The following is a 23338-nucleotide window of genomic DNA, read 5'->3' on the forward strand; positions in this document are numbered from 1 at the left end:
GTTCCCCAAGGTCTCACACAGCGCATACGTCATCACGCGCCCGCTAGGGTGCTTCTGCGCCGATGCCACGCTTCCGTAAAACGCAGGAGGGGCTCTCTACAGCAGCTTCCACGAGGGACCCTCCTGTACGCATGAGCGGCCGTCGCCCGGAGTAGCGTGAGTAGCCTTTAAAATCCGCGCCATCGGCCAGCCTCTCTTTGCAGCGCTCCTATTCGGCAGCTGCCTACCATGTGATCAAAGACGTTCGAGCAGCTCCGGACCTATTGCGCTTCGAGAAAGAAGCAACACCGGCCAGAACTGGTTTCAAGTTTGGGCGAAGGGAAGGCAGCCTCCGAACAACGAACACGTCAGTGGCGAACTTTCCCGCATCCTCGGAGCTTTCTTTGTTCGCGTTTGCAAGTCGTGCTGCTGCTATCCTCACGATTCCGGACGTGCCTACATTGCTGCTGGCTTGCATTCCGGCGCTACATCCTGCAAGATGACGACGAAGCAGCGGCGTGCCCTACCGCTTTCTGACAAGCTGGAGATAATTCGCCGCGCTGGCCGCGGCGAAAAAAAGTCTGACGTTGCCGCGCATTTCAAGATTCCGCGGAGCACGTTAATCACCATTTTGAAAAACCAGTCGGCCATCAGAGGCCTCCTCCTCGATAACTGTTCTGCGCACCACTGCGGCGTCACGCTCAAGAACATCAAGCTTTGTTTCCTGCCACCGAATGCAACAGCGGTTTTGCAGCCCCTCGATCAGGGGATCATCCGCACTTTCAAGCTGGGCTACAGGAAACGCGTCGTTGAGCGGCTGTTGGTGAAATTGTGGGTTGACGACGAGCTCAAGATTAATTTGCTGGCCGCAATAGAAATGATTAACCGTGCCTGGCAAGACGTGACGCAATCCACAATCCGCAACTGCTTCCACCATGCTGGACTATGTCGAGAGGATGCAGAAGCTGCTAGTGAAGCGCGCACTGTGCAAGATGACAGCGATGTTGCCACGCTGTGGGAAGAACTCGCTGATGTTCCGGACGCTGTGCCCGAAGAAGTTGCCCTGGAGGATTTTCTCACTGTTGACGACAACATAGCCGTGACAGCGAGCCCGTTGGACTCGGAAATTGTTGCCGACATGCTGGCATCTGGTGCGAACGAGGAGACCGAGGAGCCGCCGCCGGAGGACGATCGCCCTCGCCCGACGTTGCACGAAGCCCTCGCTGCTACCGATCTGCTGCGCCGATACTGCTCCGGAATACAGGGAAGCGGACTGGAGTTTGTGGAAATGATGTCGCGTGTGGAAAGTGCGATTCTCGCTGATGGAGTTAAATGCAGTGTTCAGGCGAAGATCACTGCCTACTGCAAATAAGTGAGCATTTATCTGCAATAAATTTCTTTTGTAGATTCATGGTGAGCGGCACGGTTTTTCTTTAGTTAGTGCGTTTTCGCTGCGCTGTCTGGACATCGTGTATACCGAATTTGGTACTGAAGTTCGTTATAAACGGGTTTGGTTATAGCGAAATACTTTATATAGCGAACAAATTGCGTTGAATTACGCAGTTCGTTATAACCGGGTTTGACTGTACATCTGGTTTTTGCCTATTCCCAATTTCTTCTTTACCGCTTTAAGGCTTCCCCCGTTCTTTACAGCATGCTCAATTTTCTCCATGTTATACTTCCTTGTATCGGCCACCTTGCGCTTATTATCTTTGATATCTCGGCCAATTCGATCTGGTCTGTTGGATTGGAAGCTTTCATACTCTGGCGTTTCTTAATCAAATCTTTCGTCTCCTTGGACAGCTTACCGGTATCCTCTCGTAACTATCCTACTGCATACTTCTACCACGCACTCAGTAATGATATCTAATGTCACCATCCTCGGTTAGAGCTGAATACCTATTCTGTAGCGATATCCTGAACTCTTCTGCCCTCCCCCTCACAGATAATTTGTTGATGGGTTTCTTTCTTACTAATCTGTTGCGTTCCTTCTTCAGATTTAGGCTAATTCGGGACCTCACCATCGTGTGGTCACTGCATCGCACTTTCCCGATTACTTCTACATCTTGCATAATGGCGGGGGTTGAACACATTATGAAGTCGTTTTCATTTTTAGTCTCCCCATTAGGACTTTTCCATGTCCATTTCCGGTTCTTTCGTTCGCTGAAGAAGGTATTCATGATTCGTAAGTTATTGTGCTCTGCAAACTCACCTAGTAACTCCCCCCTGCTATTCCTAGAACCAATGCCATAGTCACCTACTGCCTTGTCTCCTGCCTGCTTTTTCCCTGTTTGGCAATGAAGTCGCCCATTAGTACAGTATACTGAGTCTTTACTTTTCGCATTGCCGATTCTACATCTTCGTAGAACCTTTCAACTGCCTGGTCATCATAACTACATGTAGTTGCATAGGCCTGTACAACCTTCAGTTTGTACCGCTTATTAAGCCTAATTATGATGCCTGCCACCCTCTCATTAATACTATAGAATTCATGAAATGCTTCCTCCTGCAATACAGTTCCTCCTGCGATACATGTGCTCCTGCAATACAATTTCTCCTGCGATAGGTGTCCTCCTGTGAAACGCTTCCTCTTTTGGTACGACCAATTCCTCCTGCGATAAGTGTCCTCCTGTTAAACGCTTCTTACGATGCATGTGCTCCTGCAGTACGATTCCTTCTGCGATAGGTGTCCTCCTGTGAAACGCTTCCTCCTGCGATAGGGGTCCTACTGTGAAAGTCCTCCTACGATACGCTTCCTCTACACATCCTCCTGCGGTGCGATTCTTCCTGCAATAGGTGTAAACGCATCCTCCTGCGGTATAACTCCTTCTGTGATAGGTGTCCTGTGGAACACTTCTTCCTGCGATACACATCCTCCTGCTGTACGATTCCTCCTTGATGGGTGTCCTCCTATGAAATGCTTCCTCCTGCAATAGTCCTGCGATACGCGTCGTCCTGCGGTACGATTCCTCCTCTGATACGTCCTCTTGTAAAAAGCTTCCTCCTGCAATACAATTCCTCCTGCGATAGGTGTCCTGTGAAATGCTTCCTCTTGGAGTATGCTTCCTCCTGCGACACATGGGCTCCTGCAGTACGATTCCTCCTGCGATAGGTGTCCTCCTGTGAAGCGCATCCTCTTGTGGTACGACCAATTCCTCCTGTGATAAGCGTCCTCCTGTGAAACGCTTCCAACGATACATGTACTCCTGCAGTACGATTCCTTCTGCGACAAGTGTCCTCCTGTGATAGGTGTCATACTGTGAAATTCCTCCTATGATACGCTTCCTCTACACATCCTCCTGCGGTACCATTCCTCCTGCAATAGGTGTCCTCCTGTGAAACGCATCCTCCTGCGGTATGATTCCTTCTGTGATAGGTGTCCTATGAAACACTTCCTCCTGCAATACACATCCTCCTGCTGTACGATTCCTCCTTGATAGGTGTCCTCCTATGAAATGCTTCCTCCTGCAATAGTCCTGCGATATCTGACCTTCTGCAGTATGATTCCTCCTCCATTATGTGTCCTCCTTTGAAACGCTTCCTCCTGGAGTAGGCTTCCTCCTGTGACACATGTGTTCCTGCAGTACGATTCCTCCTATGATAGGTGTCCTGTGAAACGCATCCTCCTGCGGTACGATTCCTCCTGATTGGTGTCCTCTTGTGAAATGCTTTCTCCTGCAGTACGATTCCTCCTGCGATAGGTGTCTTCCTGTGAAGTGCTTCCTCCTGCGGTACAATTCCTTCTACAATAGGTGTCCTGCGAAACTCTTCCGCCTGCTATACGGTTCTTGCGATACACGTCCTCCTGCGATAGGTGTCCTTCTGTGAAACGCTTCCTACTTTCGTACGTGTCCTCCTGCAGTACGATTCCTCCTGCGATAAGTGCCTTCCTGTGAAACTTCCTCCTGCAATACACGTCCTCCTGCGGTACGATTCCTCCTGCAATAGGTGTCCTGTGAAACACTTCCTCCTGCGATACACGTCCTCCTGCTGTTTGAGTTCTCCTATGATAAGTGTCCCCCTGTGAAACGCTTCCTCCTGCGATATGTGTCCTCTGAAATACTTACTGCTGCGATACACCTCCTCCTGGTGTATGATTCCTTCTACAATAGGTGCCCTCCTGTGAAATGCTTCCTCCCGCGATACACGTCCTCCTGCGATAGGTGTCCTGTGAAATGCTTCCTCCTGTGATAGGTGTCCTCCTGAGAAACACTTCCTCCTGTGATACACGTCCTCCTGCTGTACGATTCCTCCTGCGATATGTGTTCTCCTGTGAAACGCTTCCTCCTGTGATACACCTCCTGCAGTACATGTCCGCCTGCTGTACGATTCCTTCTGCGACAGGTGTCCTCCTATGAAACGCTTCCTCCTGCGATACATGTCCTCCTGCTGTACGATTCCTCCTGCGATAAGTGTTCTTTAGCAGTAAATCAGTGGCCACTTGAGAGCTGCCACAAGTCTTCTGTCAACAAGGCTGCCTTTGCTACACAACAATCAGCGTATCGAACTTCGGCTTGTCTGTATGACAGCAATGTTTTGCTAAAAACAAGCATGTCATACAGGAGGTCACTTTCAATCGGACTCTCTGTTTTACAGTGTTAACAGTGTTAACTCTTTCCCTACCGTGGATAAAATGGCCATTTTTCTGTAGGTTTCATTGGATTTTGTTCTCTGTAAAAACTATCATGTCTAAAATTTTTTGCAATACATGAAAAGAAAGCTAAATAGATTTGCTTTTTAGGCATACAACTTTGAATATGGAGTTGTGGGTTGTAATACACAATATAATTTCCAAAGAACCAGATTTTAGAAAAAAAATTCAACAAATCTTGACGAATACATTTGTAAATGAAACGACAAAAATTAGAAATTGTTTTGAGATTTACAAATTCAGAGCATTATATTGGCCACTTCCTGTTAAAAAATAAAATTTCAGTATAAAATAGTGTTCTCGATTCATAATGAGCAATCAACGAGGGCCGCAGCAGAGCGCCATGCTGAAATGGATGCCCGATTTCCTTCTTAGGCAGAACACCACTCCCTGTTTTGCAGGAGGCAAGATATCGTGCTGAAATGATGTTTACACCCTGGTAATGAGGTAAATGACATTAGCAACACAAACAAAACATCCAGAGCGGTCCCAGACGCATGTAAAACAGGCCAACAAAGCGTGGCCGCCGATGTACCGGGCTGGCTTCCATCATCATCAGAGTCCGAACTGAATTCTAACGATAAGGCAGCATCTTCAGAGTCACTGCTGCTTGGGTCACCGATAACATCTGTCGTAGACAGTGCAGAATCGTGAGATTTGCGACATTTCGAATCGCGTGTCGTCGATGTGGATGCCGCCATTCTCGCATGCGACTTCGACGATGCTGCACGCACGGAGCGCATTCAAAAATAGCCGCTTCGTGGGAAAAATTTAAACATGATCAAAATTAAAACTTCAGTTATCCGACCACTAGACGGTATAGCGTGTCCTTGAGCGATGCGGAACGGTTCAAAATTGGCGCGTGTAGTCATCTTTAGCGGGCTAACGATGCTCAATGGGCACGGTAGGGAAATAGTTAATGTTGCCAGCTCTTCAGTTCAGTTCAGTTGTTCAGTCATGTCTGACTCTTCGTGACCCTATGGACCATATCACGCCACGCTTTCCGGTCTCTCACTATCTTCTTAACATCACATAACTTCATCTGCAGCGCCTCGAGGATGCCATCTAACCATCGCGTTCGCTGCCTATCCCTTCTCCGGTGACCCTCAACCTTCCCAACATCAAATCTTTCTCCAGTGACTCCTCTCTTTTCATCAGATGACCAAAGTAGCTGAGCTTTAGCTTAGTACACTATAAATGCAGATTGTGGAGGTTTATCTCGTTTAAACCTAGTTGTCCGAGCATAATGCCCTGTCAAGCATGGTTACATGGTGATGCTGGCACTCCTTCTTTGTGCTAGCTTCTCACTCTTTTTCGGTCTTTGTTTTGAGCCAGTCATGCTTTCTTTTCACTGCTGCTTCTCATCTGGATGATCAGACTCGGCATGACTCCTGTGGCGAAATTTTGACGCACTCAAACCAGCATGCACCTGATCCTTAGCGAGACTCGTCAACCGAGTGCCATTAGAGCAGTTGTTGAATCCCCCGCCTAGTCACATGGCATCTCAACGGACAATCTCATCCACGATCAGGACAATCGCTCGGTGGCCCCAGGTAGGGCCGTGGAAGAGGAAGACAAAAAGTGGGCAGTGGCGTGGGGAGAAGTGCTCATACTAAGCCTGTTCTGGCGGCTGAAGTTCAAATGCGCAAGTGAATTAGCTTAGCAGTTGCGGTGCGAGGAATAGAGCTATGCGCTAATAACAACTTAATAGTTAAAACATGGTACAATTCATTTCTTCGTTCCCTCAGCAGTGAAGCGGACCATGCGAGAGCCACTCCAAGCCTTTGGTCGGCTAGACTGGCTTCACTACTGTATGACCGGTGAACTGAACTCCAACCTTCTCACAGGACAGCAGCGTCGTGTTGAAAACATGTCATGTTAGATTGAAGCCCACTTTTATACGGACTCGACGTTCATCTCAATTTTACAGCATTAGCTATGACCAGCAGGTGCTCAAGGCTGTACAACCGACCCAACTTCACACGTGAAAAGTGGTAGTAAGAGTGTTGTTAGGAGAAGTGCCCCTTACAGGGGAACAGCACTCAATTAGATATATCTAGCGTTCTGCAGAACCAAAGTTCAATAAACACAAATGCCACTCCTATACTTTTACATGTGATTTTCAAAGGGACTTTCCAAGTTCAGTATATGCTGTAATTCATTATATCCAGGTTCAATATATCTGGGATCGAATGTATTTAGAACTGCATTGAAATCTGCAGCCCAGGTGTTTTACTTCCAGATCATTTGGTGTAAGACTGAAAACGAGAAACGATGCAAACAGCAACTGGACTACTTTTGTCCTGGAGTCAGAAGAAAATTCGAGAAATTGTGCATCACTAGAGCTCTCATACGGGCGCCTTTGCAAACAGGACACAAAAGTGGTTAGGTAGCTTCACAATTTTGTCGCTTTGCTCTCTGTTTTCCAGCGGGTGTGGTTCAGGAAGGGGAGCTCATTGTGGGTACCTCACTGGAAGACATGGACCGACCGGGCCGCCAGGGCTACATGGGCACACCTGGTGAGTGAAGGCCGCCCTGCATGGCTTTTTTTCCCGAGAAGTGCTTCTTCAGGCGCCATGACACTTGTCCGAGTAATAAATGAGGCGCTGAGGAGAATTTTTATGGACGCGGGTAGAAGCAGTGGCCACCTTTGCACAGCGTTACCCTACAAGAAAATTGCCATTCAGTGAAGAAAGTACGGTTGTGTTTGAGAACTTTGCGAATTTTGCTGAATACTCATTAACGAGAAACTTTGGAGATTACATTTTTGATTATGATAGTTATCTGATTTTTTACTAGTTCAAGAGCAGCTTGGATGAAGACTGTCAAGAAGTGGAACATCTGATGATTATTTACCCCACCCCTTATATAATAAATCGACGACCGATATTTTGGACTCTCAACGGACCACGAAAATGTCCGAAAAATCGGGTAGTCCAAAAAAACAAATGTGCACCAAAAAAACTCTATTGCTTATTATTCACTTCGAGGCCGGAAAAAATTATAAATGCAAAGTCATGGATGTTTTTCTGTACCACGCTCTGCTTCCATGCTAACAGGTCCGCCTGAATTTCGCTTGCATCAGCTCAGCTTGCGTCGGCTGCGCTGCTGCAGATCAGTCGTCGTCACCGCCGCTCTCAAACTCCACAAGCACTTGGCAAATAATTTCTGCATTTGTGAGCCCAGCGCACAGTTCCAACTCATGGTGCACGTTTGTGAATTCTGAAAACGAGACTGCCAATGGAATTTCGATGACAGCAGTGCTAAGGTCGTGAATGAGCTGCTCGCTGCCTGACAGCTGCTCTACGACGCTCTCCTCCTCCAAGGCAGCCGACTCGTCATTCAGCACAAATCTTGCGTGGCGGAAGCAATTGCACAGTGTTGTGGGGGCTGCAGACTTCCACGCATCGCCTAGCGTACTAAGTGCTCCAAGCAAATCGACGGAGTAGGTTTTCCCCACTGTCCAGGCATACCCCTATGACTGCTGCCCACACCCAGGTTTTTTTTTTAGCCTACAGCCATGCTGGAAACCCGACCTGTGAACCTGACCTTGGCAGGTCATTAGTTTGTTCGAAACTTTAAGCCCTCGAAGGAGCACAGCAGGATTAGCAGAGCCACTTCCAAACGCACACCACTGGATCACAACACCGACTCTGTTGAGTGCCTTCTTGCTGCCGCGTTGCAAAAAAAAAATCCTTATAAAATTTGGAAACAGCTTCTTGTGAAACACATGGCAAACACACAGAAGAACAGGCAGTTGAAGCGGTCACGCTAACAGAAAAAAAAAAAAAAAGCACTCTGGCAGTGAGCAGCGACGACAGCGACGTTGTCCCAGAAACGAAAGCTGCTAGGCAAATAATAGCTCCATCCAGCGTCAGTTTAGCTGAGGAGCGGCACGCAAGGTCGGCACCGGATTAGAGGCTATCAAAGGAAAAAGTAAAAAAACAAGATGGCGGCGACACCGCTCAAAATGTGTGGCAGTTGGCCCGGCTGACGCTTGGAATGTGCAAAAAATCAAATAGCCCTTCTTAGAGTGTCCAAACTTTTGAGCAGCGTAATGCATTGACTTTATAAGGTATGTCCTAGGGCCGGGAAAAAGTCCGAATAATCAAGCATGTCTGAAAAATCGGTCATCGACTGTGCCCCGAAAGGGACCTTTGTGCCTTTCACTTGCCGGTTGTTAGTCCACCATTGGAGTACTTGTAGCTCTGCTGACAGTGTTTCAAAAGCACAGGTGTCCACCATTTCAGTGAGGCTGCAGGAAATAAGGAAGACTGGCTTTTTGTGTGCACATCATTCTTATTGACTCTCTACAGGGAGTATTGTGAATGACTGCTGTTGCACTTTGATTGCTTTGTGACTTTCCAGAGACCCTCCTGCAGCAGACCCTGGTGGTGTCACAGGCACTGGATAAGCTTAAAGCTGGCTTCGAAAAGTTTGAAGCAAACCACGAAGGTATGCTCCTTTTTCTTTGCCTTTAGATGGACTCTTGAGGGGGATGCAGCATGTGTGTTTTTCTTGGCACTACAGTAAAAGCTCGTTAATATGAACTGCACAGGACCAGGGGGGAAAAGTTCGAATTATCCGATGTTGATGTTCGAATTATCGAATGGCTTCGAAAAAGCTTACAAGAACCATTTGTATTATGGTAAATGTGCCATATGTAGTTGCATAATCAACTCACTCTCGTATAATGAACCCACACAGCCCCGATTTGTGCCTACGAATCTGAAAATAAGAAGACGTCAGTCATTTGCGCGTCCCTCCTTTTCGCGCCGTCACGGTCCACAACACATTTCTTGGCAGTGCGTCAAGATGCTGCGCAGCGATAACGGCATGCTTACCTTTTGACTTTAGCTGCAGCAAGGGGGAGGGGGGGAGGGAAGCGAACTTGGCAAAGTGCCAGTGCTTGTACGGTTGTGCAAGGCTCCTTTTCAGTACCTTTGAATTATCATGCTATGAGCCACCGGACCGGGCGTCGTCTACAGCCACTCCAATCATTGGAACGCGCGATGGGAGCAAGCCATGTCATGATCGCAACTGATTCGTGTGCTTCCATTGACGACTGATGGGTGGAAGGATGGATGGCTGTAGTTAAAAAAAGAAAAAACAATTTAACCCATAGTGCCCGTCCGAGATCGTAGCCTTTCATGGGCATTGGCTGGGACCGCGCCGACAGTACTTATCCATATTTCCAAATTAACAGGGCTGGAATTAAGAGTATTTAGTTGCGAGCTACGGATGTTGCGCAGAAAAGAGAGCAGGCAGCCCCCCGGGGTGGTGCATTGGTAAGACGCCTGACTACTGTGCCGGAGTACCCTGGTTCCAACCCGACCGCTGCGGCTGCGTTTCGATGGAGGCGAAACGAAGAGGCGTCAGTGTGCTGTGCGATGTCAGCGCACGTTAAAGATCCCCAGGTGGTCGAAATTACTCCGTAGCCCTCCACTACGGCACCCCTTTCTCACTATCCACTTTCACTTCCACCTTCCTTCTCTCACGGTGCAGTTCAGGTGTCCACAGAAATAAGTGTGACAGATACTGCGCCTTTCCCTTCCTGTGAACCAATTAATAATAATAAAACAGCCGCAGCCGCAACCTTGCATTGACCTTGCCGCTGCCGCCGTCCTCTCCCTCCATCACCACCGGCCGCTGTGCTGGTTATGGCGTCATTTAAGTCTTTCCCACTCTTCCATGGTTTTACCTGGTTCCATCTTCTGTTCCCGTTTTGGACGTGCGCAGCCTCTAATTATGCCTTCTTATTGCGGAGGTGTTTCTCTACTCTTTTTTTTTTTTTTTTTTTTTTTTTTTTTTTTTTTTTTTTTTTTTTGCCGCGTGATGTGCACCAAGCCACCCAGATATGGCGACACATAGTTCGAATTATCTGTAGCGGAACCGACTCTCGTTTGAATTAACGGGCATTTTATACACAGATCTCTATGGAACTTGGTCGGACCAAGCAGTATTGTTCGAATTATCCGAAAATTTGAATTAACGAGCTTTCACTGTACAGTTGAACCCGGATATATCGAACTCGAAGGGGATCGCGAAATAGTTTGATATATCGAGATACAGAAATCGGCTTGTGACGGCACTTACGATGCGAAAAGACGATACAGTATTTGTCGCGTAATCAACCCACTCGCATAATGAACCCACCCTCCACTTTTGCACCCGAGAATTTGAAAAAAAAAATGCGTTAAGGCCAGCTTGCTCACATGCAAGCGACTGAGCGATCTCAGCGACGAGCGGCAGCGACAGAGCGAAAATTTTAAAACTTGTTGGAACTGCGTCCCTCTCGCCGCTCGAGCCACCGCGGCAGCTCAAAACAAGGTTTTTGTGTCGCCGCGGCGGCAGAAATCGCGAGCATTTTCGCTTGCATGTGGATGGCGCGCGTCAGTCCGTTTCGGTCGTCTCATCCACAGCTCATTGGCAGTGTGCCAAGATGCTGCGCAGCGATAACGTCAGGGCGCGTTTATCTTTTGATCGCTCCTGGGGTGGCGGGGAGCAAACTTGGCAGAGTGCCCGTGATAGCTTGATTGAACAAGCCTGGTTCGATTTATCACGCCGCGCTTGGGGCGGGCGTCATGATCGCAGCAGCTGACCGCGTGCTTTCGCTGATTCATACATGCAAGGATAAACGATCAAAAATAAAAATAAAATAAACATCCCCGCAGAAAAAAAAAAAAGAAAAACCCCTGTCGCTTCTTAACGTCCGCAGCCGCCATATCTTACGCTACTTCGCACGTACAGCACAACGATAAGAAAGAATGATTTGCGCAAAAATAAAAGAGAGAGAGCTGCCGCTTCTTAACATCTGCAGGCGCCATAGCCACGTCCGCCGTGTCCGACGTATGTCTGAGAACGGGCTGAGCTGGCTTGGCGCATGCGTGGCGCGTGCTGAAGGAGAGAGATAGCTCAGCAAAAGAATGGGCACACCCACGCACATGGCCTGCAAACGTCATGTGTTGGCGCGCGGGAAACGACAACTGCAGATGCACGCGCCTTTGGGAAATGAGCGTGGCGCTGCCCAGACCAGCCGTCGCCGAACTGTCCCCTCTCATTCCTTCTGCGCGTGGCTTGAAAACGTCACGTGGCAAATGGCCAAGGGTGATGCGATCGTCTTTGGGGAAGGTACACTTTCCAGTGCGTGGTGCGGAGTTTGATATATCGAACGACCGGTGAAATTGAGTTCGATATATGACGCGGCTTTCCTATACTTTTACATGAGATTTTCAAGGGGATATTCCGTGAGTTCGATATAACCAAAATTCGATATATCCGGGTTCGATATAACCGGGTTCGACTGTACTACCATTCTGTGCCACTGCATCTAAAGTAGAATAAGACTTGCTGCGGAGTCATGTTGAGAGACAAAGGCAGTGACACTTGGTAATGTCTTGGCTGCATTTTAGTGTTTCTATGCGGCATCGCAGACATGCTGAAGAGTGTGCTGTTGAAAACGGTCCGTGAAGTTGGGCCTTGAAAATAGTTCATGAAGTTGTGCCTTAATATAGTCCACGCTGATTGTTGTGCAGAAGCCTTGAGTGAAGGTTTTATGGCACAGTGTGGGAAGGTATTGAGAATGCCTGTCACATCTAAAAGTGTAGTGAATCTTGTCAGTGCCTTTAACTCATTGCCTCAAGGTAAACTCATTTAGCCTTTGGCCACTTTGTTTCAATTTGAGATTCACCGGTTCATGGCTTTTCGCTGCACAACTGCAAACGACTGTGTACTAATGGAATCATTTAGTACAGAGATGTACGATGAGGACTTGCCACATGTCTGCAAATTTCAGACAGTGATCCCTTGCTCTATTCAAGGCCTCTGAAGCATCTTTAGTGCAAACGGGGAAAAAATGTTGCGAGTCTTTTGATGTTGTAACCACTTAGCACTTGCACATACATGTTGGAGCACATGAAACCATGACTGGTTAACACTCACGATCATTGTGGCCAATTAAGCCGTGACGACTTGCATGTTGACCTTCGGCTACTTTGCAATTGTGCATGCTCATTATGGCGGATGTTTGAGCTACAACTTTGCACTTTTTTGCACTCGTGGCTCAATGAGTCACAACGTGGCACCTGTGCTGCCCACCTGTGGCACAGTGAGGCAAAATGCTTCATTTCATCTATTTCTTTTGCTATACTGAGCCACACAAATGCTTGTGATGGGACTTAGTGTACAGTGGATTATGAAGACGGCGCGAAAGCGACGAGGACAAGGAAGGAACACCAAAATAACAGGACAGGCGCCAACTTTCAACTGATGTTTATTCGCTCAAACCCTTTCATATTTATGAAGCACCCAAACCGTATCACAAAGGCCTATCACAAAGTCATCCACGTGGAGCACTCGGATCACCAGCGGTATTGGTCACAGACAAGAAAACCTCACAGTATAATCAGCCAGTAAACAAATAATAGCAATTCATCAGGCTATCCAAAAATATGTAAAAGCAACCTGTTCGAAAGAGTCCTAAGATTATCGGAGTGCACAAACACACAAAATAAACATATCAACCACAAATTGAAATCAACCACACAATGCAAATACGCTCGTGCCCCAGACAAACACGGCACGTGTTTGTAATCCTTTCTTCGACCGCAATAACAAAAACAGGTGACAAAGATTATCAAAAAGACCAACAAAAACGCCGGAAAAAAAAATATATATATATATATACACAACAAGGCTTGAACAGGTGACAATGGAAACAAAAAATGACCAACAGAAACTCGGAAAGAACGTGCAAAGAAGTTTAAAAGCTAAGGGAATCACCTCATCGTCAACGTAAAACGAAAACAACCGACAACCGACAACAACCGACGACAAGTGACAGTGCCCACTCGAAGCTGGTCAAAAGAGCTATAATTGCAAATTCCCTTCAGAGCGCTTTAGGAAAATCATGCCATCACATGATGTCGGTTAGCTTTGGCGCCCAAGTAAAAAGGCTGGAAGAAGCAGGCTACCCGCCCCCATTAATTTTGGCTGTTTCTGAAATGTTGCTTCAGAAAGTGAAGAGACAAAATGTTGAAAGAAACCCGGAAGTGCGGTGGAAGCCTATGCCAGTTATTCCTTACATCCATAAAGTTTCCCATGGCATCAAAAAAGTTGCAAGTAAATTTCAGGTTCAAGTTGTGTTTTCTGCGCCTTCAAAACTTTCTAAGCTTTGCTCAATGAATAAGCCAGATAAACGACCGGTTTGCGCTATTAAACATCAAAAAAAGTTCACCAAATGTAAGTCAAGAGTTGTGTATCAGATTCCTTTGAGCTGTGGTTTGGTCTACATAGGGCAAACCGGTCGTTGTTTCAATGAGCGTGCCAGTGAACATATGCGGAATGTTCGCAATCAGCATGGAAGCTTCCTAGCAGACCACTGCAAAGCCTGCCAAGGGTGTCGTCCGGAACTAGAAAAGGCGATTTTTTTGAAATCTGGTAGAGATAAAGTTGAGCGAGAAGTAGTAGAGGCTTATTTCATCAAGAAAGTAGGAAGTTTGTGCGTTAGCAAGCCGTCCATATCAATCAGTGACTCTGAGGTGGCTTTTCTTGAAGGATTCCTGTAGATTTTATACTTTGGTTTTATTTATTCTTGACAGGTGTTGTCGGTTGTTTTCGTTTTACGTTGACGATGAGGTGATTCCCTTAGCTTTTAAACTTCTTTGCACGTTCTTTCCGAGTTTCTGTTGGTCATTTTTTGTTTCCATTGTCACCTGTTCAAGCCTTGTTGTGTATTTTTTTTTCTTTTTTTTTTTTCGGCGTTTTTGTTGGTCTTTTTGATAATCTTTGTCACCTGTTTTTGTTATTGCGGTCGAAGGGAGGATTACAAACACGTGCCGTGTTTGTCTGGGGCACGAGCGTATTTGCATTGTGTGGTTGATTTCAATTTGTGGTTGATATGTTTATTTTGTGTGTTTGTGCACTCCGATAATCTTAGGACTCTTTCGAACAGGTTGCTTTTATATATTTTTGGATAGCCTGATGAATTGCTATTATTTGTTTACTGGCTGATTATACTGTGAGGTTTTCTTGTCTGTGACCAATACCGCTGGTGATCTGAGTGCTCCACGTGGATGACTTTGTGATAGGCCTTTGTGATACGGTTTGGGTGCTTCATAAATATGAAAGGGTTTGAGCGAATAAACATCAGTTGAAAGTTGGCGCCTGTCCTGTTATTTTGGTGTTCCTTCCTTGTCCTCGTCGCTTTCGCGCCGTCTTCATAATCCACTTCAACCATGAACCAACTAGCCCAAAGCAAAGTACTTCTTTAGTGTACAGCTTCCCACATTTTGTTGGCGTGGAACCGTGTGACAAAGACTGTTTATCTTTGACCTTGTGTTCATGCTGCCGCAGATGCAGAGCAACTGATCAGCACAGTGTGCCCCTTGGCCCACACTGTCTCCCAGGTGATGGCTGCTGGCAAGGGTGTGTCCCAAGTGTCGCCCAACATTGAGCTAGGAGAAGGTGAGCTCTGCATCTCTTGATTTTACGCTCTTGCGTGTGGTTGCAGATCCTTGCAAGCGACCTTTATTTATTTATTTTTTAACTGCAGTAGCAGTAAGAGTGGCATTTAATAGCTTTATCTGTGTGAAGGCAACATATTTTCTCAATGTGAAGCCCGGCTAGTGAGGCCTAGCACCCTTCAGAATCATCTCCAACCTTCCTATCACATTTACAACCTCCAGAAGCCCATCTGCCAACAATCAACCGACTTCCACCTTCTAGAAAGTCTCTGCCCACTGGAAGACCACAGAGCAGCAAAACGAATGTGGTGGCAAAACCAAATTCAAAGACAGTGGTAAAGCTAGCTAGCTGCCGTTTTTAATTTAGCAGCATTTACCTCATCGCACTGAAGCTAGAAATACTTAGCACTGTAAGAACACTTTGTTATGTAAGGAATTTCGTTATATCAGGGTTTTAATTTTTGGCAGTGATGACGAGTGATATGTACGACCAAGTGATTGCACAATGGCTCGTGGTGGCAGTAGGTACAGGCACAGTGCTACCGACTAACCTTTAAGCTGCGCATTCTACTGATTACATAGCAGAGGTTGGCAGGGTAGTGGCGTGGAACCATATCTATGCCATCATCACTCATTTGGCATTGGATAAACTTCCTGTGCAACTCGCAGAGTCGCCACACTACTGAGGAACTGCTTTATTCCTTCTTGCAAAAGGTTCTCACCACTTGCTAGCTGTACTCGTATGACACATGCCCTGACTGAGCACCTTGGATTTTTTTTCTTTCCTTGTGTCTATCCAGAGCTAGCCGCAGCTTGTCGCCACTTGGGAACAGAGTCTCTGGCACTCATCAAGTCCCTGCGCCCTGAAGGTGTGTGTCACGCTTCTGCTGCTGCGTACGTAACAGAATCTTGCGGTGGCCACGTTTTTTTTTAACATCGTAGGGAAGATGGAACATAAGCAACATTTGCTGCGGTTGTGTTTCAGGCTATTGTTTTCAGTGCAATTGAGCTTGTATTGTCAGAGGTGCGCCTCACAGCCAAATAGGCTTGCGAAAACATTTACGTTCTGTTGAATATGCATGAGTTCAGGACACTTGCCAAAGCAAAGTTGTCAGAGACTCCTTGCTAATCTGAGTGAATAAGCAAAAAAAAATTTACTTTTCTCCCCTCATGAGTGAAGTTTGCGACAGCTGATGTTTTGCGTATTGTAAAGAAGCAGCTGCCTTTCTTTTTACATATTTGTCAGCTAATCTTTTGTGGCATCATTGTGATGAGCTTTTACCTTTGACTTTAGCTAATAGTTTAATGGGGTTTTCTCAGTTCCTCATCCTTGATCCTGTGGCATCATTCTTGCAGGTGGAGAAGTGACTCGGGGAGCGGAGGTGCGAGGCAGAGCAGACACGGTGCACGCGTCCCTCGAGGCGGTGGCTCGGGCAAGTGGCGCTCTCTCCACCACACTCGGCGAGGGGGACGCCCAAAAGCTGGGTGACCTGCTGGAAGACGAGCTGGCTCAGATGGATCGTGCCATTGAAGAAGCCGCCCAGCGGATCCAGGTGAGAGGAGCAAAGGGGGATAGAATTTTGCATTCTTTTTCATCACTTTTAATTCTGTGTGAACTATGATTTGTCTTGCCGTTAGTCTGGTGTTTGTAGGGGAATCTCCCACGATAAAGTAGATTTGTAATAAGGGAGTAATTATCCACGGACATCCACCAAGCACTGACTTACTGCTATGAAGGAAGATTATACAGCTTTGTAAGAAACTCTGTAGTTGAAGGAAAATTGGCCCTGGTCTAAAGTGGAGATATATATCCCAAAAGGACGCTCTGGATTTGGCGTCTGCGCAGGCCATTAGGTGTGCTTACCATTCCGCTCAAGCAGTAAATTTACATGCATACATATGTGCATGAACACAATACACAAATATTAAAATAAAGTTGCACTAAATAAAGCATGTGGAATACTTTTTTTTCTTTTAAGGGAAGGCGACAAAAACATATGCATAGTAGATACATAGACATGAAATGTTTTACTGCAATTTACATTGAACACATCCTATTTTATCCAGCATTGCTTTTAGGTTAACAATCGACAAAAAGCTAATGTTTTAAATCAGCTGTAGGAGTCGAAACATATGATCACGTAACACAACAGACTGTCTAACCTTGTGCTTGCTGCATGATAGCCAGATTTGCTACGTGCCATAAAATGTCCGATAACGTAATAACATTATATACAGTCGCCGACTGATTTTTCGGACCCTCAAGGGGCCGAGATAGTGTCCGGAAAGTCAGGCAGTTCGAAAAAACGAATTCAATCAAAAAAAGTCACTTTATTTAGTGAGCGGCTTGAAAAAGTGGTCAATATGCCTCTGCGGGGCGCTACGGTGCCATACAAGTAAGTCTGCTTGCACGTCGGCGAGGGCGAAGTTCTCGCTGTACACAGCCGAAAGCACTATCAGAGCTCTGGTTAGTTCACTGCTAGTTGGCAGCACAGCCTCTGGCTTCTCATTATCAGAGCCCAAGTCATCACTTTCAAGCACCTGGCAAACAATTTCATCGTCGGTGAGTTCAGTGCAGAGCTAAACCTCGCTGTCAGAGCGAGCAAACTGCTCCAGCGTCTCTTCCATGGTAATGACTCCTGCAGCGCGCAAGTGCTCGATGAGGTCAGCAGATGAAGATGGCTGATGGGATTCACTGGCGCTATCATCGGATGACGACGGCACTTCAGCTTCAACACCGAAGCGGTAGCCTTGTGGTAGAGCATCCGCCTCGCATTCGGGAGGTACGGGGTTCGATCCCCAGTGCCGCCGGGTACCCACTGGTTTCCAATGGGTACAAGATTTCCCCCGGGCCTGGTGCTCGGCTCTTCTGGGGTGAAATGCTTGGGAAAAGGGGCCATGAACCAAAATGTTGGTTCAAGAAGTAAAAAAAAAAAGTGCCACATAATGGGCTTTTGCCGCGCGAGGCGTACTTATTGTTGTCCAATGGCGGAACGGATCACTGCCACATCGGCGCAACTATTTGACCAAATTTAAGGGGTCATAGGTCCCAAATAGTTGCGCCGATGTGGCATTGATCAGTTCCGCCATCGGACAACAATAAGTCCACCTTGTGCGGCAAAAGCCCATTATGTGGCCCTTTTTTTTTTACTTCTTGAAACACCATTTTGGTTCATGGCCCCTTTTCCCAAGCATTTCACGCCAGAAGAGCCGAGCACCAGGCCGGGGGAAATCTTGTACCCATTGGAAACCGGTGGGTACCCGATGGCACTGGGGATCGAACCCCCGAATGCAAGGCGGATGCTCTACCACAAGGCCACCGCTTCGGTGTTGAAGATGAAGTGCCGTTGTCATCCGATGATAGCGGCAGTGAATCCCATCAGCACAACACACACACAGCACAACACACAACACGTGAATGGCGACCGTGGCGACTGACGACTGTGCACCACAGCAGAGTTGGCACTGGCAGGACGGTGCAGCAAACGGTGCCTGCTGTCGAGGCTATACCGGGTATGCGAGGTTCTGATGGCATGATCAGCTGACGATATGACACGTGGGTTCGAGGTTGCAGAAAACCAAAATGGCACCGGTGTTGTTAGCGTTTTCGGTAGCTATTGAGTCTCGAATCGAAAGAAAAAGTTTGGAAAATCGAACGAGAAGGATTTGAAACATCCGAAATTTCGATCGGTGTTATACATTGGCTTTATGGAGTGCGTGGCAGTGCCATGGCAAGGTCCGGATTTTCAGGCAGGCCCGGGAAATTGGGGGTCCAAAATATCGGTCGGCGACTGTACAAAAATGATGCAAACAAAGGTTCTTGTATTCTTCTGAAAATGTGTATTTCTGCTGTGAGATGAACTACTGTATTTACTCGCATAATGATCGCACTCGCGTAATGATCGCACCCCTGAATTTTGAGGTCAAAATTCAATTCTTTAAATTCCCCGCGTAATGATCGCACCCCGAACATGGAGCCGCCTGGTGGTTGATCTGCAGTCATCCCGCAGGGAATGCCTTCCGACGAGTTCCTAACCTAGTCTAGTAACGTTGGAGTTCCCATGATTTCATGCTTTGCGGCGTTCGCCATTTTGCAATTCGGCAGCGTCGTAGTGTGCTTTGTGTTTTTGTGCGTTTACGCCATTTCACCATGGGGCGGTATGCCAGTTACACCGCCGCGTTCAAGCTCAAGGCTGTCGACTATGCACTGGAGCATGGCAACCGCGCTGCTGGTAGGCATTTCGGCGTGGACGAAATGAGGATACGCTATTGGAAGAAGCAGCGTGAGAAGCTGATGGTTACGAACAAGACACGGCGGGCTTTCCGTGGACCCAAAACGGGCAAGTTCCCTCGTGTTGAGGAGGCGGTCCTAGAATACGTGAGGGACCTGCGCAAGGATGGTTGTGCAGTGTCATTAGAAATGATACAGACGCAGGCGCGCACAACTGCCAGGAAGCTGGGAATCGCCGCAAAGGATTTCCGCGCTAGCTCCGGTTGGACGACTCGCTTTATGTGACGGAATGGATTTTCCCTGAGGCGGCGGACGTCGTTGTGCCAGCGGCCCCCAGTCGCATATGAAAGCAAAGTGATAGACTTCCATCACTTCTTCACTAGGCTTCGCGAAAAATGCGGTTACCTCATGTCGCAAATTGGAAACGCCGATCAAACTCCACTGACGTTCGACATGCCCCGGAATACAACTGTGAACGAGAAGGGTGCTCGGAGCGTCCTCGTGAAGACGTCTGGCGCAGAAAAACAGCGATGCACAGTCATGCTTGCTGTGACGGCCGACGGGCGGAAGCTGCCACCATACGTGATCTTCAAACGGAAAACTATTCCGAAGGGAAACTTTCCCCGTGGCATCCATATACGTGCACAGATGAAAGGGTGGATGACTGCAGACCTGATGGTCGACTGGATCAAGACTGTTTGGGGAAGAAAACCAGGAGCATTTCTGCTTCCCTCGCTTCTGGTTTTGGACAGTTTTAGGGGTCACCTTGTGGACAGCATGTGTGCCAAGCTGAAAGAGCTGCGCACGGACATTGCAGTCATTCCTGGCGGCCTGACTTCGCTGCTGCAGCCTCTCGACGTGTCTTTGAACAAACCGTTCAAGGACAACGTTCGACGACTTTATGCTGAGTGGATGGCGATGGGCCAGCATGATTTGACGCCGAGCGGAAAGATTAGAAGGCCATCCGTGGAGATGCTGTGCTCGTGGATCACAGAAGCGTGGAGCAGTATCCCCGACGAGGTAGTGGCTAAGAGTTTTAAGAAGACAGGCATATCTAACGCTTTGGATGGAACGGAAGATGACTTCCTGTGGGATTGTGAAGATGCTCCCAGCGACGACACTGCCGTTTCCGATGAGTCGTGCAGCAGTGAAAGCGAGGATGGCGAGGATTCAGACTTTGATTAGAGTACTGACGAAAAAAAATAAATGGGCATTGTGCACTCCATGTGATGCTTAATGTGCGTGTTTATTGCGAAGGTAAGCCTTACTCAGCTTCTATTTTTGGTTGTAATCGAGATATATGTTCTAAGACGTCTGACCTGCAAATTGTTTGCGTTTTCAGTGCTCAAAAATTTTTTGTAGAAAATTTACCCCGCGTAATGATCGCACCCCGAAATTTGCGTCAGTATTTAAAAAAAAAAAGTGCGATCATTATGCGAGTAAATACGGTATATATGACCTTATGCGGCTATTGCTGTGTTCTGTGCAGGACATGCTCAACAAATCACGAGAAGGTGACTCGGGCATCAAGCTGGAGGTGAACAGCAAAATCCTGGACGCCTGCACAGGACTCATGCAGGTAGGTGCCTCACGTTTGTACAAAGGGGCGAGCGGTGCCCTGGAAAACATGGCACTAATTTTGCCCGGTACCCGTTCCTTGAATACATTTGAGACCTTAATGCTCCACAACTTTTAGAATTAAAAAAAAAATGGAACTGCAGGAATATTGTTCTTAATCGCCTGAGTAAGCATATTACAATACTAGGGGAAATATAAATAAACCTTTTTGATTGAAAGCGTTGTTAAACACTCTGATGTCCATTTTGGGAATAAATGAAGGAAAACGAGAAAATTAGAACTGCTACATCTCATGGCTAACCCACCCGCGTTGTAAAACTAAGTTTGTAGATTTGTTACTGCTACACTAATTTGTGAATAGGTTGGTGCACGTGTTTTTGCAACATTTGAAGCGCTACAGAAGATGAACTCAGGCTAGCGAAGCTGGGCAGTGTACTTCTGACAAGTGATGTTTTATTGACAGACACATTGTACAAATGCAGTAAAATCTTGTTACGAGAGGCACTCAAGGGAGCCAAGAAAGATGTCTCTTACACCCAAGATCTCTTGTAACCAAAAATTAAAGACACTGAGGAATCGGACGAGATGGTAAGTTTAGTACATATCAGCATAAAAGCGCATATAAACAAATTCACACACATTAAGGGGAGACGCGGGTCTTAAAACGGTCGAAAATGGTCAAAAAGTCGATTTTGGGAAAAACTCATTTTCGGAAGGTTTATCCTTTCGAGCATCTACAGTAAAATTATTAACGCTGAATTCGGTCGGGAAATGCGATAAAATCGGCTTTCAAAACACCACGGCAGCGACGAAATGGCCCCGAAAAGAGAGACTTTGTTCGAACTTCCCGCGCGCGCCGCCGGCGTTGCAGCCGGTCGATCGCCGCCATCTTGGGCTTGTTTTGAAGCTGGTTTCTTTGTGCGCAATTTGAGCTATCTCAAAATGGCGTCGCTCAAGCCGAGCGGCGGTTCGGGCCGGTTTCCCGAAGGCCGTTTTCGGGTCGCTGATTGGCTCGCGCGCGCGCGCCGTTCTGCGCCTCCCATTGGCTGGTGTGACCGTCTACGTCATTTTTTTTTCTTTCTCTTGCGTTCGCCGCTGTGGCTGTCGCTTCGTGCGCGTCTGTTTTTGCGCTCGTGTTTCTCTACACGCCGTGTTTCCGCCTTGTGCCGGGAGTTTCTCTTTGCTATCGAGATGCCGGGAGACAGTCGATTGAAACCGAGCACGCAACGAGCTTTTGGAAGCCGGAAGAAACGTCCGTGGAACAAAAAACAGCAGGCAGCGGCCACCAGTGCGTCGCCGGGGCCTGCAGTGCCGGACTCGTTGGATCCGCCGGGTACATCAAGCACGCTGCCCGATGACGACACCGCGGGACCAAGTTGCAGCACGAATCGTATCTCGGATCGTGGTACACTTCGTGTTGATGCTGTGTACTATTCGTCGACCGAGCAGGCGCAGCGTGTTGAGCGATCGGCGCAAGCAAAGTCCGTTCTGTCGGAAAAGTCAGCAACCCAGCGCAAGTTTGACCTTCTTGGCGTCAGTGCGGATTACCAGACAGCTGATGCCGGTACCCAGTTCGTGATTGTGGACTTGAAGGTTTTGAACAATTTTTTCGCGCAAGCGAAGTGCGGAACCTGCAGCGCAGGAAGTCTGCGTTTGAGCAAGGCAACAGATAAGAAGTACGGCCTTGCTGTAAAGCTTCTGCTTGTCTGCGAAAACTGCGATTTCGAACAGAAGCAGTTCTCTTCCCCAAGAATAAGCGAAGCAGTTCTCTTCCCCAACTGTTTGCCCGGTGGAGCTCTCGTCTCCTTGGCTCCGGTCCTCACTTTCACCTCAAAAAAAACAAAACAAAACAAAAAAACAAAAAAAAAAGTCAACCCCTAACTTCTCGAAAGTAACCTCTATAATTTCATCACACTTACACATTCGACATTTTTTTTTTTTAAATGTTTCCTTGGATGGAATAAGACACTTTTTGTTTTGTTTTGTAGGGAAACTGATAGGGAACATCTGAGTAACATCCGTTGTCGAAGATTCTTTCCAATATTTTCTGCACTCAGTGTCAAAACTTCAAACGAGTTTTTCTCAGCTTCATGTTTTTTGGTGACATGACTAGCCTTACGGAACTTTTCATTGGGTTTTTGTGGTGCAATTTTGATAAATCTTATACCGTTGAATTCAGAAAGGTTTGAACTGTGGAGCTATGCTATTTTTATATTGCTAAGTTGAACGTATCAAATTTATTGAACAATAATGTCAGCTAATTATATTTTCGAATTGTGGGGCATCTACATAATTGAATATTTTTATACTGTGATGTACATCAATGATAATATAAATAGCATAGCTCCACATGGCAGGTCTTTGGCTACAACTACATTTTAATCGGAACGAAAAAATATTGAGGGAAACTGTCCTAACGACCCGTAAGAAATTACC

The 23338-nt window shown here is 47.1% G+C and overlaps 1 protein-coding gene across 1 annotated transcript in view; it reads left to right on the forward strand.

Annotated features, from left to right (window-relative positions):
• The window catches only part of Hip1 (Huntingtin interacting protein 1), a 138312-nt gene that overhangs the window by 83493 nt on the left and 31481 nt on the right, over positions 1-23338 (forward strand). Inside the window, exons 19-24 of the mRNA XM_084597457.1 lie at positions 7060-7149; positions 8999-9085; positions 14984-15094; positions 15894-15962; positions 16450-16646; positions 20814-20903. Coding sequence (XP_084453583.1) covers positions 7060-7149; positions 8999-9085; positions 14984-15094; positions 15894-15962; positions 16450-16646; positions 20814-20903 — 644 coding nt within the window. The remainder of the gene's footprint in view (positions 1-7059; positions 7150-8998; positions 9086-14983; positions 15095-15893; positions 15963-16449; positions 16647-20813; positions 20904-23338) is intronic.

This window comes from Amblyomma maculatum, chromosome 3 (genome assembly GCF_055883805.1).
Source record: "Amblyomma maculatum isolate TAMU_Amacu chromosome 3, ASM5588380v1, whole genome shotgun sequence".
NCBI lineage: Eukaryota > Metazoa > Arthropoda > Arachnida > Ixodida > Ixodidae > Amblyomma > Amblyomma maculatum.